At 34.8% G+C, this 14,350-nt stretch overlaps 2 protein-coding genes across 2 annotated transcripts in view; both read left to right on the top strand.

Annotated features, from left to right (window-relative positions):
* The first annotated feature begins 317 nt into the window (after nucleotides 1-317).
* Nucleotides 318-2,855, top strand: Mrps9 (mitochondrial ribosomal protein S9). Its single transcript, XM_076320998.1, has 11 exons — nucleotides 318-419; nucleotides 543-675; nucleotides 781-884; nucleotides 1,186-1,359; nucleotides 1,452-1,537; nucleotides 1,670-1,745; nucleotides 1,831-1,956; nucleotides 2,055-2,097; nucleotides 2,182-2,217; nucleotides 2,334-2,446; nucleotides 2,781-2,855. The coding sequence occupies exons 1-11, from the start codon at nucleotides 318-320 to the stop codon at nucleotides 2,853-2,855; spliced, it is 1,068 nt and encodes a 355-aa protein (XP_076177113.1).
* Nucleotides 2,856-3,661: 806 nt separating this feature from the next.
* The window catches only part of Wtrw (ankyrin repeat domain 61 water witch), a 22,091-nt gene continuing 11,402 nt past the window's right edge, over nucleotides 3,662-14,350 (top strand). Inside the window, exons 1-5 of the mRNA XM_076320997.1 lie at nucleotides 3,662-4,330; nucleotides 7,368-10,302; nucleotides 11,346-11,411; nucleotides 11,473-11,488; nucleotides 11,532-11,574. Of these exons, the coding sequence (XP_076177112.1) occupies nucleotides 7,452-10,302; nucleotides 11,346-11,411; nucleotides 11,473-11,488; nucleotides 11,532-11,574 (2,976 nt within the window). The 5' untranslated portion in view covers nucleotides 3,662-4,330; nucleotides 7,368-7,451. The remainder of the gene's footprint in view (nucleotides 4,331-7,367; nucleotides 10,303-11,345; nucleotides 11,412-11,472; nucleotides 11,489-11,531; nucleotides 11,575-14,350) is intronic.

Raw genomic sequence — 14,350 nt, 5'->3', positions numbered from 1 at the left:
GAAATTTGTTACCAATAAATTACCATTTGATTTGAATTATAATAAATCAGATTTGAAAGTAAAATGTGTAATTTACTAATTTCATTTATATACTATTGCAATGAAGAATGTCATTTAGTATGTGCATACATACGTATGTGTGCACTTGTTTGACATACTAAATAGTGAGAGTTCGTCGATTTGATAAATGTAAATAAAAAATAATAGATGAATCATAAATTATAAAAGAACGGATGAAATCCTCCAATTTGTTATTCAATCTGTAAAAATTTGTTATTTATTTAGAAACAAATTGCTAAGCATATTAATCAGTAAACATGGCTTTAATAGTGGGTTTACGTTTGATAAATTTGCGAAATATAATGAATTTTAATAATATCAGTACAGTAGAAGGTGCATTAAATGTTAAGCGACATTCGGTAAATTAAAATTTTTATACTGTTTAATTTTTTCTTTTAATAAATGCTTGTCAATAATCAAGTCATTTGTATAACCTTAAAATTAATTATAATACAATAATGACATACTATTCATTATTTTAGAATGTAACACTTAAATTTTACACTACTACCATTAGTAATTTTGAAAATATATTTTCTGATGATTTGGAGAAAAAACCGGAGAAAAAACTGAGTAAAACTATGAAAATATATTTACAACGATCCAAAGAATATAGTAAGTTTTAAATAGATCATATTAATATTATATAAACATATGATTTAATGTAATAATTAAGATAAATGTAAGAATAAACAACTAATTACTGACTATTCTCTTTAGTGAATTTCTTAGAAAAAGAAACAGTTGCATACAATGTAGGAATACGACATTTAGCCAATATCATGGGTGAAGATCCTGATCATTTTAATGAAAAAGACATTCAAGTAAATATCATTTATTTTATAAACAATATGATTTTCTACTGATATAAATAATACTTTGCCTTTTGATTTCCAATACTAATTAAATTAGATAATCATACTTAAAAAATTATGATGATTAATATAATATAATCTTATATTATGATATAATATAAATTTTTATTATAAACAAACAAAAATAAGTCAAGAAATAATGAGTCTGTAATAAAATTTATCTTTTATGTAATGTTTTATTATAAACATTCTACTTCATTTTTGTACAATATGTTTTTTCAAATTGTATAAATATAATTAATGTTTATAGAAAGCAATAAGATATCTGTTACCTTCTGGTTTATATGATCGGCGTGCACATCCTATGATGCTCCATCCGAATAAATTATTTGGACATAAGAAAGAAGCAGAATTTGATGAAAGTGGTAGACCACATAAGTATTTATTTTATACTACTAAACCTAATTATTTTGGAATTCTTCACGTAAGTTATTTTCTGATATGCAGTTGTTTTTCTAAAATATTTGATGTATCTGTACCATATTTTATATACACAAAGAATATTTTTACGTACAGGAAATTGGAAGTACCATAAAATATTTAAATGAACAAGAGGACACAAAAATTGCTCAGAATAAATTACCCTCCATTGAAGATAAATTGTAAGTAAATGTTATCATTAATATGTTTACAGTACATTGTATTTATTTTATCGTACTATTAAAATATTTAATAAATGGTTATTTCTTTGTAATATTATTATTCTACTTATGTTACGATTTTTATTATTTCAGTAACTCAGAAGGATCAGAATGGCTTTCAAAAATAGAATTAGAATCTAAGGTAGTGGAAACAATTTCCAATGAAGAAGTATGTACAATATAATTTTAGTATTTTTATTATTTTGTGATAACACACTTTTTAGAAATTTATTGAATGTTTTAATTTGTTTTAGTATGAATACTTTATTAAATCTTTTAATAGAGTAATTATGCACCCCATGTCAAAGCATAAATTTGATTTCATTATGGAATATAGAAAACAATTGAAATCTGTTATCACCGTTATAAAACTGCCAGATGTAAGTATGTTTTGAATGTTTTTTCTCGTTTTATTTACTTTCTTTAGATTAAGGAAAATTCTTTAGATTAAAGGTAACACATCTGTTTTTCGTTTTAGTTCGAATATGATATTGATAAGAGGCCGTTTATTATTACTAAATGTAAGTATATAACATAAGGTACTAATGTTAGTACGACTACTATACTATAATTTTATTGTATTTAATGTAATTCATACTACTTAGTGTATAAATTGAAAGATCTTTTAATACCTTGTTTTGGTACATGCAATTTATGTGTGCTAGCGCGCGCACGCGTACGCGTGTGTAATGTATTCTTGAATTTTGTTCTTCATTTGTTACCTAATATATTTTAATGAACTGTTGGTTTTTTATAGCCTGTGTGAGAAAAGAAGCAAGAGGGGAGGTTAAGGTGACAGGTAAAGGATCTGGAAATATTATTATTAATGGAAAAGATATTACAAGCTTCAACATTCAATGTCGTGAACAAGTAAGTTTTTAAAAACAATTTAAATAATCGGTGTCCATGAATTAATAATTGAACTTATTATAATGTTATCTGCACATTATTTTTTTTTCGTATGTTAACTTTCAAATTTTATTTTTGTTATTGACAAATCAAAATATACATATTCTTTGTGTTAATAAAAACGGAAAAATCTTTTACTATTTTTATATTTAAAATGTGGGTTTTTTAATGTAAGATTTCATTGCATTAATGATTTTGTATCCAAACTAAAAGTCAGACTTTCAAATTTTAACCATTTATGTCTCGAAAACAAAGTGTTAGATTGCAAAATGTTAAAGAATTTTTTAATTTGTAGTGTTACAAGGTATTTGTAGGTTCAGATTTATCCCATTATTTTTGGAGATCTTTAAACAATTTAAGTTCATTATGATTCCATTTTAACAAATACTAGTGTACAAGTTAATATAAATTATGGAGTAATGTGTGAAATAATCGAAGAAAGGTATGGTAAGTATGAAATTCACTGTTATACTGAGATGCAGTAAGTATATATATTAAAGTAAAAAGATGTATTCATTCAAGTTAAGGTAAGTATTACATTGTATGAAGTTGGTAAAATTTGTATTAATACATGTATGGACTCAATGTAAAAATCATCTTCCAAAAATTAATCATAATACAGAAAATTCTATTAAATGTTTATAGTTACATATATGTTGAATATATCTCATAAAAGCTTGTAGAAATTATTAGTATTAATACTAAACATAAAATTCTAGCTAATTCAAAGATATTCTAATAATCTAATCAATGTGTACAAAATAATATTAACATCAATACCAATTTTATGGTAAAATTTAGTTTAATTATTTTAGATTTTGAAAACAAATTTATTTAATTATGTGTATTTATGAGATAATACTCAGTTGTTATTACTGTATAGTGTGACTGTACACAATTTGTTGAAAATCTTTCTTATCAAATTAATATTTGGTGTTACATTTTATATATATTGTAATAACATTTAAATACAATAATTATGTATTATATAATACATAATATGGATGATTTGTTATTTCAATAAATGAAGTATATTATATTTTGATGTTGTAAAGAATGACAGTTGTAATTGTCATTAAAATATTATTTTATATTTAATTTAAGAAGAGTGATTCAGATGCGAAATTCGGTTTATGTAGCAGAAAGGAAACGAGACCGTGGGAATTGCTGAATTGTTTTTTGTGGCCTCCACGATCTCGTACAATGCCCGAATGTAGAAATCATCAACGAAATCGATACATTTCGAATGTGATAGGACTAAAAAAAAAAGTTTGCACGATCATAAAGGAGACGAGATGATGCGAATTATTGCCATTTCTGGTGTATGCAATTTATTTTGGTATTCGTAATCTCAGAACAGACGGTGCGTGTAAGAAGCTCGATCTCGAGCTCAGTGTTAATCGAGCCGTCCGATGGTACGACAGGCTCACGGTGTTGTAATGATACTAGCCACTTTGAACACTTCGCGTAGTTCATTCGAAGAAACCGATCAAATTCGTACGTGAAAAGCACCGCGATTGATTCTTACCCTGACGTTTTCAAGTCATTCGGTAACGAGCTATAACAAAAATTTGCACGCTGCATCACACATTAAAACGCGGTATCTATAGAGAATCGAAGAGTTCGCTTTTCTTTCGCGCGTCTCTTGGTTTCAGGAAGAGCCGAAAAGTCGTCCCATGAATTTTCTAGCGAACTACGTAGTTTTGTAACGGAACGTTAACGTCGTTAGTCAATTCGTATATCTTACAGTGAACCAATTATGCCTGTGATATCATGAAAAAGAACATTGATACTTAGCAGATTTAAACTGATCGTCGTCGCAATGAAAATTTTAAACGTGAATACGTAAGTTGAACTGGTGTTTGAGGATGTCGGTAGTTTGATGGTTTTTATAATGTAAAATAATGAAATCATAAATGGCATCAAGATTACATTTGGTTGTTGCAGTTTTCTTGCGATTAAGTTTTTATAACAGTCATAAAGGCACTTTGTAATAGTGATTAGTCATTCGAAAACAGTGTAAAAAGTTTGTACTACATTAAAATGGAATATTACGTCGAATAAGAAATCTAAACGCTGAAATTAACATTTCAAATATCATTTTTTTTATATTGTTTCGAATCGCACACTTTTTTTTGAAGGATGAGCGACGTTTCAAAGAAACAAAGATAAGCTTAATTAATTTTAATTGTTCGAAGTATTTGCTTGCTGTGGAATATTTTTATTGTGCACTATCGATGTATAAGTAACAAACTTCTATGAATGTGATTTTAAATTTCCATTTAAAATTAAAAGAAATTTTCCATTTCGATTTTAACGAGTTTCTATATTGGTATATTATTTTTTTACAAGTAACAAGATTCAAAAGTATTTTTCTCATTATAAGAATTACATCGTCGATTCAAATCCTTTGATATCATCTTACGTTGTGTGCTCAAAGTTGAAATATGTAGATTGTCGAGAATGTTCCAGTCTTCGACACTCGAAGCATTCGAAATTGTATACAAATAATGTCAGGTTAAAGGTAACGGTGTGGCAGTTGAAAGTAAATAGACGGGTAGTGGAAATAATTATCGATGAAGTTTAATCAAAGTAGTATTATTGTCATATAAGTACATTTTATTTATAACACATCTATCTGGTACGTAGATTATTTGGTATATAATTGAGGAAGATATTTAAATTTTTGTAAAAATAAATTGCGTTTGATGAATAACACAATTAATTATAAAGGGAAATAAGTAAGTGGATTTTCTACAGAAAACGTAATATAAACAAATTTATATTCAATATTACCACTCTTTGCTCTAATCTAAACCTTTAAATGTCGTGGTGTACTATTTATTAAGTTTACAACGTAATTTTTACTTATAATTTCAAATGTCGATTATAAAATATTAAAACAATCTATTGTCGTTTGTCGCTTTATCAATGATACTAATGTAATTTTATATTCGATTTTTCAAAAACTTGTTTAGTTTCCTCGGCCGCGTGCTTTGGGTCATTGTCTCGTGAGACTCGTTTGATTACTGCCTCCTTTAAATTTTTCTTTATAATATCGGTATATTATTTCGCATTCATAATCTCGTCTATAGATAATAAAATTTTACTACCGTTTGACAAAAAACATTTCCACATCATTAACGATCCATCATCAAATTTGTTCATCGGCGCAGTAAATGATTTCTTGAACGCCTCGTTCGATGTTCTCCAAACATGATGCCACTTTTTCGTTGACAAAATTCAAATTTACTTTTGTCCGTTCATATTATTTTTCTCCAAAACGATTATGGCGTATTACATGTTTTTTTTTTAGCAAAAACTAAACGTTATTTCATATTTTTATTACTAATGTGAGGTTTACATCTGACCTTACAGCTTTTCAACCCGATTTCATGTAGTCCTCGCCTAATTGCCCGCTCGATTTAAATTTATCAATTCTAAACTATCATAATGTACCATGTGCCGTGGTACATTATTTTTGTCCACAATGGCTCAAAATTTTAATAATCCTGTATAATAAAAAATTTGTTCAACAATTTATGAAATTTCTCTCGGTTTTAACATTTTAATATTATTTTACAAACAAGGTAATACGCGCAGAGTGATCTACAATTGGAATTTGTTTACATTCTTCGATTCAGAATAACACATTAATTAACTATCCATTTACTTTTGTCCCTATACAATTGGTTGTGTTATCCACTAAACGCAATTTATTTATTAATTTTTTACCGAATAACCTCTGAACCGTACAGGTGTATAACAAATAAAATTAACTTATATAAAAATAGTATTGTTTTGATTAAATTTCATTGACAACCATTTCCACTACCTGTCCACTTACTTTTGTCCCCGACTGTATGTGTCCGATTTTCCAATTAACATTCCCGCCTCGGGCAATGCGTCTCAGACCAGATTCATACGTTATCAAAGATCTTCGTCTATATTTTTTTACGCTTAGTTACAATTATTATAATGAAATTTGTCAATACTCGAATCGATCGAAAATTATTTACGATCAAAAGATATCGGACAATGATGTAGTCAACTATTATCGGTGCACTATATATTATTATACGTATTTTAATGCACACTAAAATACCATTATAAAAGTAATCATTTTCTGTCTGAACATTTTTTCTTTAATTACTAATTTTCCAAAATCACGTTATTGTTGACTTGGAAGCTTTACATCAAATGTAAATGTTGGTACGCAAGCTTTCTAATACCTCTCAATCCAATTTACAATTTAATAGAAGTTTAAATTTTTAAAATCTTTGAAACCGGTTCTTTTTTGTTTTACAAATATGATTAAAATTTGTTATCGTTGAAATCATTATCGTTGGATTGCATACGGAATTTTGTGATACAAAACACTTGAGATTCCACTATGTTGTTATTTACGTGACAATGCTGTAGTTATTGAATGCAGCACGTAATTATCTCGCCAGTGTGAGATTCCTGAAACGAGGTAAAATTTTAAATGGAAACTTGAAATCGCGTTCGAAGAAATTTGTTACACGCTACTTTTGTTACGAATTCGTTACGAAGCTGTTAATTACGGATCATACCATGGAATGACTTTTGGCTCGTGTTAAAATCGCAAAATGTAAATTTCAGTGAAAATTTTAACGGATTCCGTTGAAAGGAAACAAATTTTTATAAACGTACAATCTAATCCAAGAATATCCGTTCGAGAATACGTGAAACATGAAATCGACGAATAAACCTCGGCGGATTAACGCTCTAAATACAAAACGATGTCGGTCGATTTCCTTTTTTACGTACGTTCGCGATTCTGCATTGAGTTCATACGTAAACGATTACCTCGCGAACCAAATCTTTCGCACAATCGGTAATCATGGCAATGTTTTTGTAGATACGAATGGTGTAATTGCGTAAAGTACTAGGAAAGGAGGATGGCGAACGATTCGTAGCGTCACCACCGAGAAAGAAAGTACAAATGGAACGGATCATCGACATGGAGGAAATAACGGTGGCCACTTCGCGTAGTCCAAAGCGCACGACCATGACATCTCTGCTTCTGACGCGATGGCTGACATCGAGAAGCAGGCCGCGCGCGGAAGCGGAAACGAGTTGGCCGACAGAGGAGCGGAGTCTGGAGTGCGGCACACCGCCCCCGATAGAAGAACCTCATTGTTATTCGATGTGCGCCAGCGAGAGCTCCTCCACCGAAGAGTTTAATTGCACGTTGCAGGTCAACAAAGATATAATCAGAAATCTTCTGATAGAACACATGAGATACGTGGGCGGTAGATTGCAACTGTTGGACGACCTACAGTTGGATAAACTGGACTTAGAAAATCCGGAGCGGGTCGCGAACGTCTACAAACGACAGGAAATAAACACTCTTTTACTTTACGCCAGCTTTATCGCTCGGTTGGACCTTATCGTTGCTCTGCACAACTGCGGAGCGGATTTAAATTATTCGGAGCAGGGCCAAGGTCTCACGCCGCTGCACCTGTGCGCGTTCAGCAATTCCCTGGAAGGCGTCCAATACCTGTTGACCAATGGGGCCACCGTACACGCGGAGCAAACCCACACGCCGTTTCATTACGCCGCTTTCGGGAACGCTTGCAAAGTGGCGCAGTATTTTCTTTATCTGGGTATCAGTCAGGTATCCCCGTTGAGGGAGGAGACGGTTCTGCACGCCGCGGCTAGATCGAACGCTTTGAGCGTATTGAAATTGTTAGCGCCGAAGAATCCTACTATAAACGACCTGGACTGCAACGGATACGCTGCAATACACCACGTGGCGGACAGAGGGGACCCGGCGTGCTTAATGGTGCTTCTAGACGCCGGTTGTCAGCTAGACATTACGACCAAAAAGGGCGACACTGCCCTACATTTCGCGGCGGAGGCCAGCTGCGCGGAGAACGTGGATCTGTTGGTCGAACGTGGCGCGAACGTTCATTTGAGGAATCACAGGGGTCAGACCGCCTTGCACATAGCATCGCGTTCGCATTGCTTGGAATGCGTGGAGATACTGCTGAAGAAAGGTGGCTGCGACTCCAACATCGAGGACAACGACGGACGAACGTCCTTGCACCTCGCGTTAGGTAGATCCCTGCTGGCGTACGACGTTACCGAGTTCCTCGTCACTTGGAACGCGAACGTGAACAAAACCGACAAATACGGTTACACGCCGCTTCACATCGCCGCTTTGAACGAACTGTCCCAATGCGTGGACATACTGATCCAGCACGGGGCGGATCTGAGCGCGAGAACGAAAGGCGGGACCAGCGCGTTGTCCATCATTTTGCGCAAAACGCCGACGTCCTTGAACGTCTTCAAGCAGAGATTGGACGCCTCGATAACGCTCCATCAACACGGATCCGCCACTGGCGAAGTGGAGCTCCGTTTGGACTTCCACGCTCTGTTGACCCACCAGCAACAAGGGGAGATCCGGTACCTCGGTACATTCGTGAAGGAAGGGTACAAGGAGATTTTGGAGCATCCGCTCTGTCAGGCGTTTCTCCATTTGAAATGGCAGAAGATACGGAAGTACTACGTGGGCAGGCTGGTCTTTTATTTATTTTACGTTCTGATACTCACCGGTTGGGTAATGACTGCCTTAGCGCATAACTGTTACAACGAGTCGCACGGTCAATTAGACAGTAATCAGCCGCCATTGTGTGCAAACACCACCGGTATAAACGGTTTCCTTTACAGACATCCCGCTCTCCTCGAGATGGAATGGTACGCGCTAATGGTATTGACTATTCTCGAAGCAATCCGCAAGCTGACCAGCATACCTACTTACCTGTCGGTCCGCCAATTCTTCTCCCAGGCTGAAAACATGGTGGAGTGGTGTGTGATATTGAGCGTGTTCACCACGTCGTTCATTTACACAGGTAGAACGTACACGTGGCAGAGCCACGTGGGCGCGTTCGCGGTACTATGCGGATGGAGCAACCTGATGCTGATGATTGGCCAACTGCCTATATTTGGGGCGTACGTGGCGATGTTCACGAGCGTTCAAGCTCAGGTGTTCAAGCTTCTTCTAGCGTACGCGTGCCTTTTGGTTGGATTCACGGCGAGCTTCTGCGTAATATTCCCGCGCTCGAAGTCGTTCAGCAGCCCCCACATCGGTCTGATCAAGGTTCTCGTAATGATGACCGGAGAACTGAACTTCGAGGACCTCTTCTTCCCTATAGAGGAGGTCGGTAAGCCGACGGACTCTGGCGGGACATCTTGGATTCTGCTACAAGTGTCCGCTCAGTTGTCGTTCGTGCTATTCCTCCTGTTCGTCACCATCGTTTTGATGAATCTATTGGTCGGAATAGCCGTTCACGATATAAAGGGGCTGCAGAAAACAGCAGGTCTGGCCAAACTCGTTCGTCAAACGAAACTCATCTGCGACGTCGAGACGGCCCTCTTTTTGGGCCTGATGCCGAAACGGTTGACGAAGTTTCTGAGATGGACGGCGCTGCTGTTACCCTCACCGCTGAGAGCCGTTTTAACCGTACGACCTCTAAATCCGAGAGAGACCAGATTGCCTCGCGATTTATTGGCCGCTGCTCACAAGGTCGCCAAAGAACGCAAAAACGCGTTGGAGACATTGTGCGGTAGAAAGAGCAACAGCACGACCTACACGTATCTCAAGAGCGAACCTTATTCGACGATACGTCGACCTTCCCCCGAGGAGGACGCGTTCGTCGAGGATTGCACGATTAAAGGAGAATTGACGGAGCTCAAGAGGATCTGCGAAAGAAACCAAACGCTACTCCAAGACCTTATAATGACATTGGTAACGGATAAGGATTACAACGAGAATAAACCAGAGGATGAGAATAATTAAATTCAATGACTCGATTCCGTGAATCGTGCGAAATATCGAGAAATATCGTGAGAATAATCTGAGATCCTTTGGATCGCCGACTCGATCTTAGAATTGTACGATAACAATGCGGACGAAAGAAATTCCACGAGTAGACTTACGTCATTGGGTTATTCTGTTTCTGAGATCGAAAGAATCGTGTATAGAAATTGGAATTTTTGCTTGTATCGACGTTGAAATTGTTAACACGTTTCTACAGTTTCTGTTTTAAAATCTGACGTAATTCTTTGTACAAAAAAAAAAGAGAGAACTGTGAGACGGTAGGCGTTTAGTAACGAATGATCAAAGTAATATGCGAAACTGATAGTCAAAGGAAGATTCATGTTTTGTATATATCTTAAAACAAGACTTGGAGAAGCACATATGTTGAAATATCGATATATACATACATACGATACGGAAACGTGATTATGGAATTTTTAATTTACTTCAGCTTCCTTTCTTCGGTTTCGAGCAACTTCGTCATAAGTGACCTTTAACTGTTTTCATGTCAGAAATGGTAAAGGGATTTAAATTGCTTTTATGCAATTACCGATAGCAAAGATCGAAAAGAGGTACTTGATATATTTTGATATATAGATTTTTACTCGATATTTGCGAAATATTGTATTACAGTATATTAAGAAATTAAATTCCGTCCACAGTGTGAATATCATAGAGACCAGAGAAATATTTTAGAAATGAAATTAATGTAATAAACAGAGTACAACATGAAATATTGATACTATTTAATTTTATGTATATAATTGTATAAAAATATTGTAAACAAAAAAGGAATTAAATAATAATTCAACCAGAAAGAGTAAACTTCGATATACTTTAATGTACGAAAAAATATAAATAAATTGTTTCTATATATTAAATAAGTTTGCATCGGATAATTTTTGTCTAGATATAATTTTACTTTAAGTATTCCGGTGGATTGTAGTAAAAAATTTTACATTTTATTTCATAATGAAATAACGTGTGTTACGAATGCTTCGTGTTTATGAGCAGAAAAGAAGTTATTAAAAGTGATGCCATCGGAAGATATTACTTGCACAACTCGATTACAAAAAAAAGGTATTAAAATATACTTTGAAATATTTTTCTCTACAGTATGGAAAATTATAATTAATTTCAGAACACGAAGCAGATACGTATTTACATTTTTAAACGTTTAGTTACCATCTGATGATTCAGATCTGCAATTACATTTAAATTAAGACAAAATGTAATCACTATGGTAACAATTATTATTCCTATGCTAACAATTTAGTCTTCGATAAACATCGAGTCTACGAAACTTCTAAAAGTCAGGCGTTTATTAATTCAACTGGTAATTTACATTAATCAAAATCGAAATTTATGGATTGTCCAGATATTTTCTTAAACGAGAAATTGATTTTAACGCAGATGTAAGACATTGATTAATTGTTTGGAAATATTAAAAAACGAACGATGAACCGGCTGTATAAAGGTATAAATGAGAATCCTTTGGAAAATTTCCTTTCGTAATTGCCCGAACACCAATATTTGCGCTAAGAAAAATTTATTTCGATGCAGTATTTGGTCACGTTGGTTGCATAACCACGGAAAGCTAATGTATCGTGATTACCAAAGTGTGAGTAAAAGCCGTTGAAGAGTATATCACGAAAAATAATCTTCGCGACGAATAAATATTCGTGTTTTTAAATTTCATCGTTTAAGGAAAACATTGTTCTCTTTCGAGAAATTTCGAATTCGAATTGTTATATTATCAACGAATCGTTTAAAATTTTTTTGTGGAAAAATAAATGCCCGTATTTTGAATACTTGTCACAATCCTCTGCATTGTCCACGCAGCAGTTTCAAAACGTGCTCGAAAATTTGATACATGCTCAAGAAGATGGAATTTTTGGAATCCTAAACAAACAGTTCGGGTATCGAACAAAATCGAACATCGGTTTGAATGTTCTCACGGTCTGTTTCTGAACTTTGTTACGGAAAGTTTATCGTAGGAAATTATGGAATAGATAAATCATTGGGAATCGATCGTGAATGTCGCGTGATACAAAAGTATTTAAAACGTTTTCGAATTCCTGTAACACGCTAGTGGGTTGTTCGGAAAGTCATTTCGTTTTTCAAAATGGAGAATATATAGTTTAATAAAACGTTTATACGTTCTAAAAAAATCGTATTTCATTTTCACCAAAAAAAAAAAAAAAAAAAAAAACGAAATAACTTTCCGAGCAACCCAATAGTATCGCGTTCGATGTTTCAATGTATTATATAATTTTGTATCGCAAACGAGAAACGATACCGAGTGCACGAAACGATTAAAGGAAGTTACGTCGTCGCGATCGATTAGTTCGTAGGAAAGTGTTTCCCCGAAACGAACACCGAGAAATCTTAAATTCGCTCGACAACTGCTTCCCTGGAGTCTGATTCGTCTTTCGATAACGAGATATTCGTATAGTTCTTCCGGTGCGCTCGGATAGTTTGCTGACTAACCGTATCTGACTTAATCTCGAATATAAAACCGAATTGTTCGTTAACATTGACCGTTCTGTCCTCCAAAAAAAAATCCCTCCCTTTTCACTCGAGTGAATCATAACCCGAAGGATACTTCCAGTTGTTGACTCGAATGTGCTTAGTCATGTGGCGTATTCGTGTGAAAATATTCGATCGGAACGATAAAATAATATTGTTGCGTCGTTGTGAACCGTTCGAACAATTTTGATAACGCGTACGGTAATCAATTTAATAGACCGATCGACGTCGCGAAAAATGTCGTGCACCGATTGATCGATCGATCGTTCGGCTCGATTCGAATTAAATCGGCGATGGCCACCGGTTTTGGGACACTTGGACGGTGGCGGTAAATCTACTTTAAAGTCGTCGGCAACGTATTCAAATATGGTCATTGGCATTCGTAAGGTATTCAAGAATTAGTTAAAAAAGAAAAAAAAAAAAAAACCGGTTCCAATTCGTAGAGAATAATAATTTGAACGCTCGGTACAGTCCCGTATAACGATAGAACACAATTACCGGCTACGATGGAATTGAACAAGGCCGCTTGAGTTTCAGGCCCGTGAGCGTGTATCTAGGTTTTACGAAACATCTTAAAGCCCGACGGGCCCGTAAAAAGGCTCATATCCGCGCGGACTCTTGAAACGTCTGGAGTTTCAGCTCCGAGGAACCATCGGTGTGAAAATAGACGATTATTCGGTGATCGTTGATCTCTTCGTATCGATTGTACAAGTGGCCGGCCAGATCGTCGACGAATTCCGCTTTCGTAATCGTTTCTTATGATGAAATCAATTTCGTTGCAGTGTGTTAGTGAACCTTTTTGTGGACAAATGTACTCGTTGACGTGCGATCGACGTAAAAAACCGGCGATATAAAATACTGCGAGCCGATAGCAACGAAGAAAAATGGCGTCCGAGAATTGGCACGAAAGGTTGCCGTAGGATAAATATCGGAAGGCTGTTTCATCGAGGTCGTACGCTTGCATCGAAACAAACGCGTTGATCGAAATTAGAATCGTAAATTATTACGGTTTTAATCGTAAAAACGAGCTTGTTGAAACGACAATTATCTGTGAAAGTATATCGGTACCGTACGTAGAAACATTGCGAACAGTACAGGTTCAGGAACAGTCAGTTTGGTCGCGAGAATTTCGAATTGAATGCGTGAAAATGATTATCGTTTAGCGAGAAATTTGATCCGAACGAGAGAATGTAAATTAAACTTCAAATTTATCAAATAGTTGGAAAAATAAGATCTTTCGATACGTTTGTATTAACCAGCTGTTAAACGCGTGAATAGAAATTCGTATACCGGTAAAAGATTCAAATAAGCGATCAGAGATATTTGATTTGATACTTATGGAATATTTGTAAATAAGGAAGTAGATAGAACGGATACACGTGGCAAATTTTTTGCAACGAGTTTACGATTCTATTCGTAACAACTATCGGTACCTTTTGATCGGTGAAGAATGTTGTGTAACCGATCTTTAAAAAATTAATTCAAACTAT

This window comes from Ptiloglossa arizonensis, chromosome 9, assembly GCF_051014685.1.
Source record: "Ptiloglossa arizonensis isolate GNS036 chromosome 9, iyPtiAriz1_principal, whole genome shotgun sequence".
In the NCBI taxonomy this organism is placed as follows: Eukaryota; Metazoa; Arthropoda; class Insecta; order Hymenoptera; family Colletidae; genus Ptiloglossa; species Ptiloglossa arizonensis.
Note: the sequence above shows the minus strand (reverse complement) of the source record. Positions and strands in the feature narration are given on the sequence as shown.

Bases quoted from the DNA above. Each gene is read 5' to 3' on its own strand.
- Mrps9 (XM_076320998.1), top strand. From the start codon at position 318: ATGGCTTTAATAGTGGGTTTACGTTTGATAAATTTGCGAAATATAATG. The intron at 1,538-1,669 runs GTAAGTAAATGT...TTATTATTTCAG, and splicing joins CCCTCCATTGAAGATAAATT to TAACTCAGAAGGATCAGAAT. The intron at 1,746-1,830 runs GTATGTACAATA...AATTTGTTTTAG, and splicing joins AAACAATTTCCAATGAAGAA to TATGAATACTTTATTAAATC.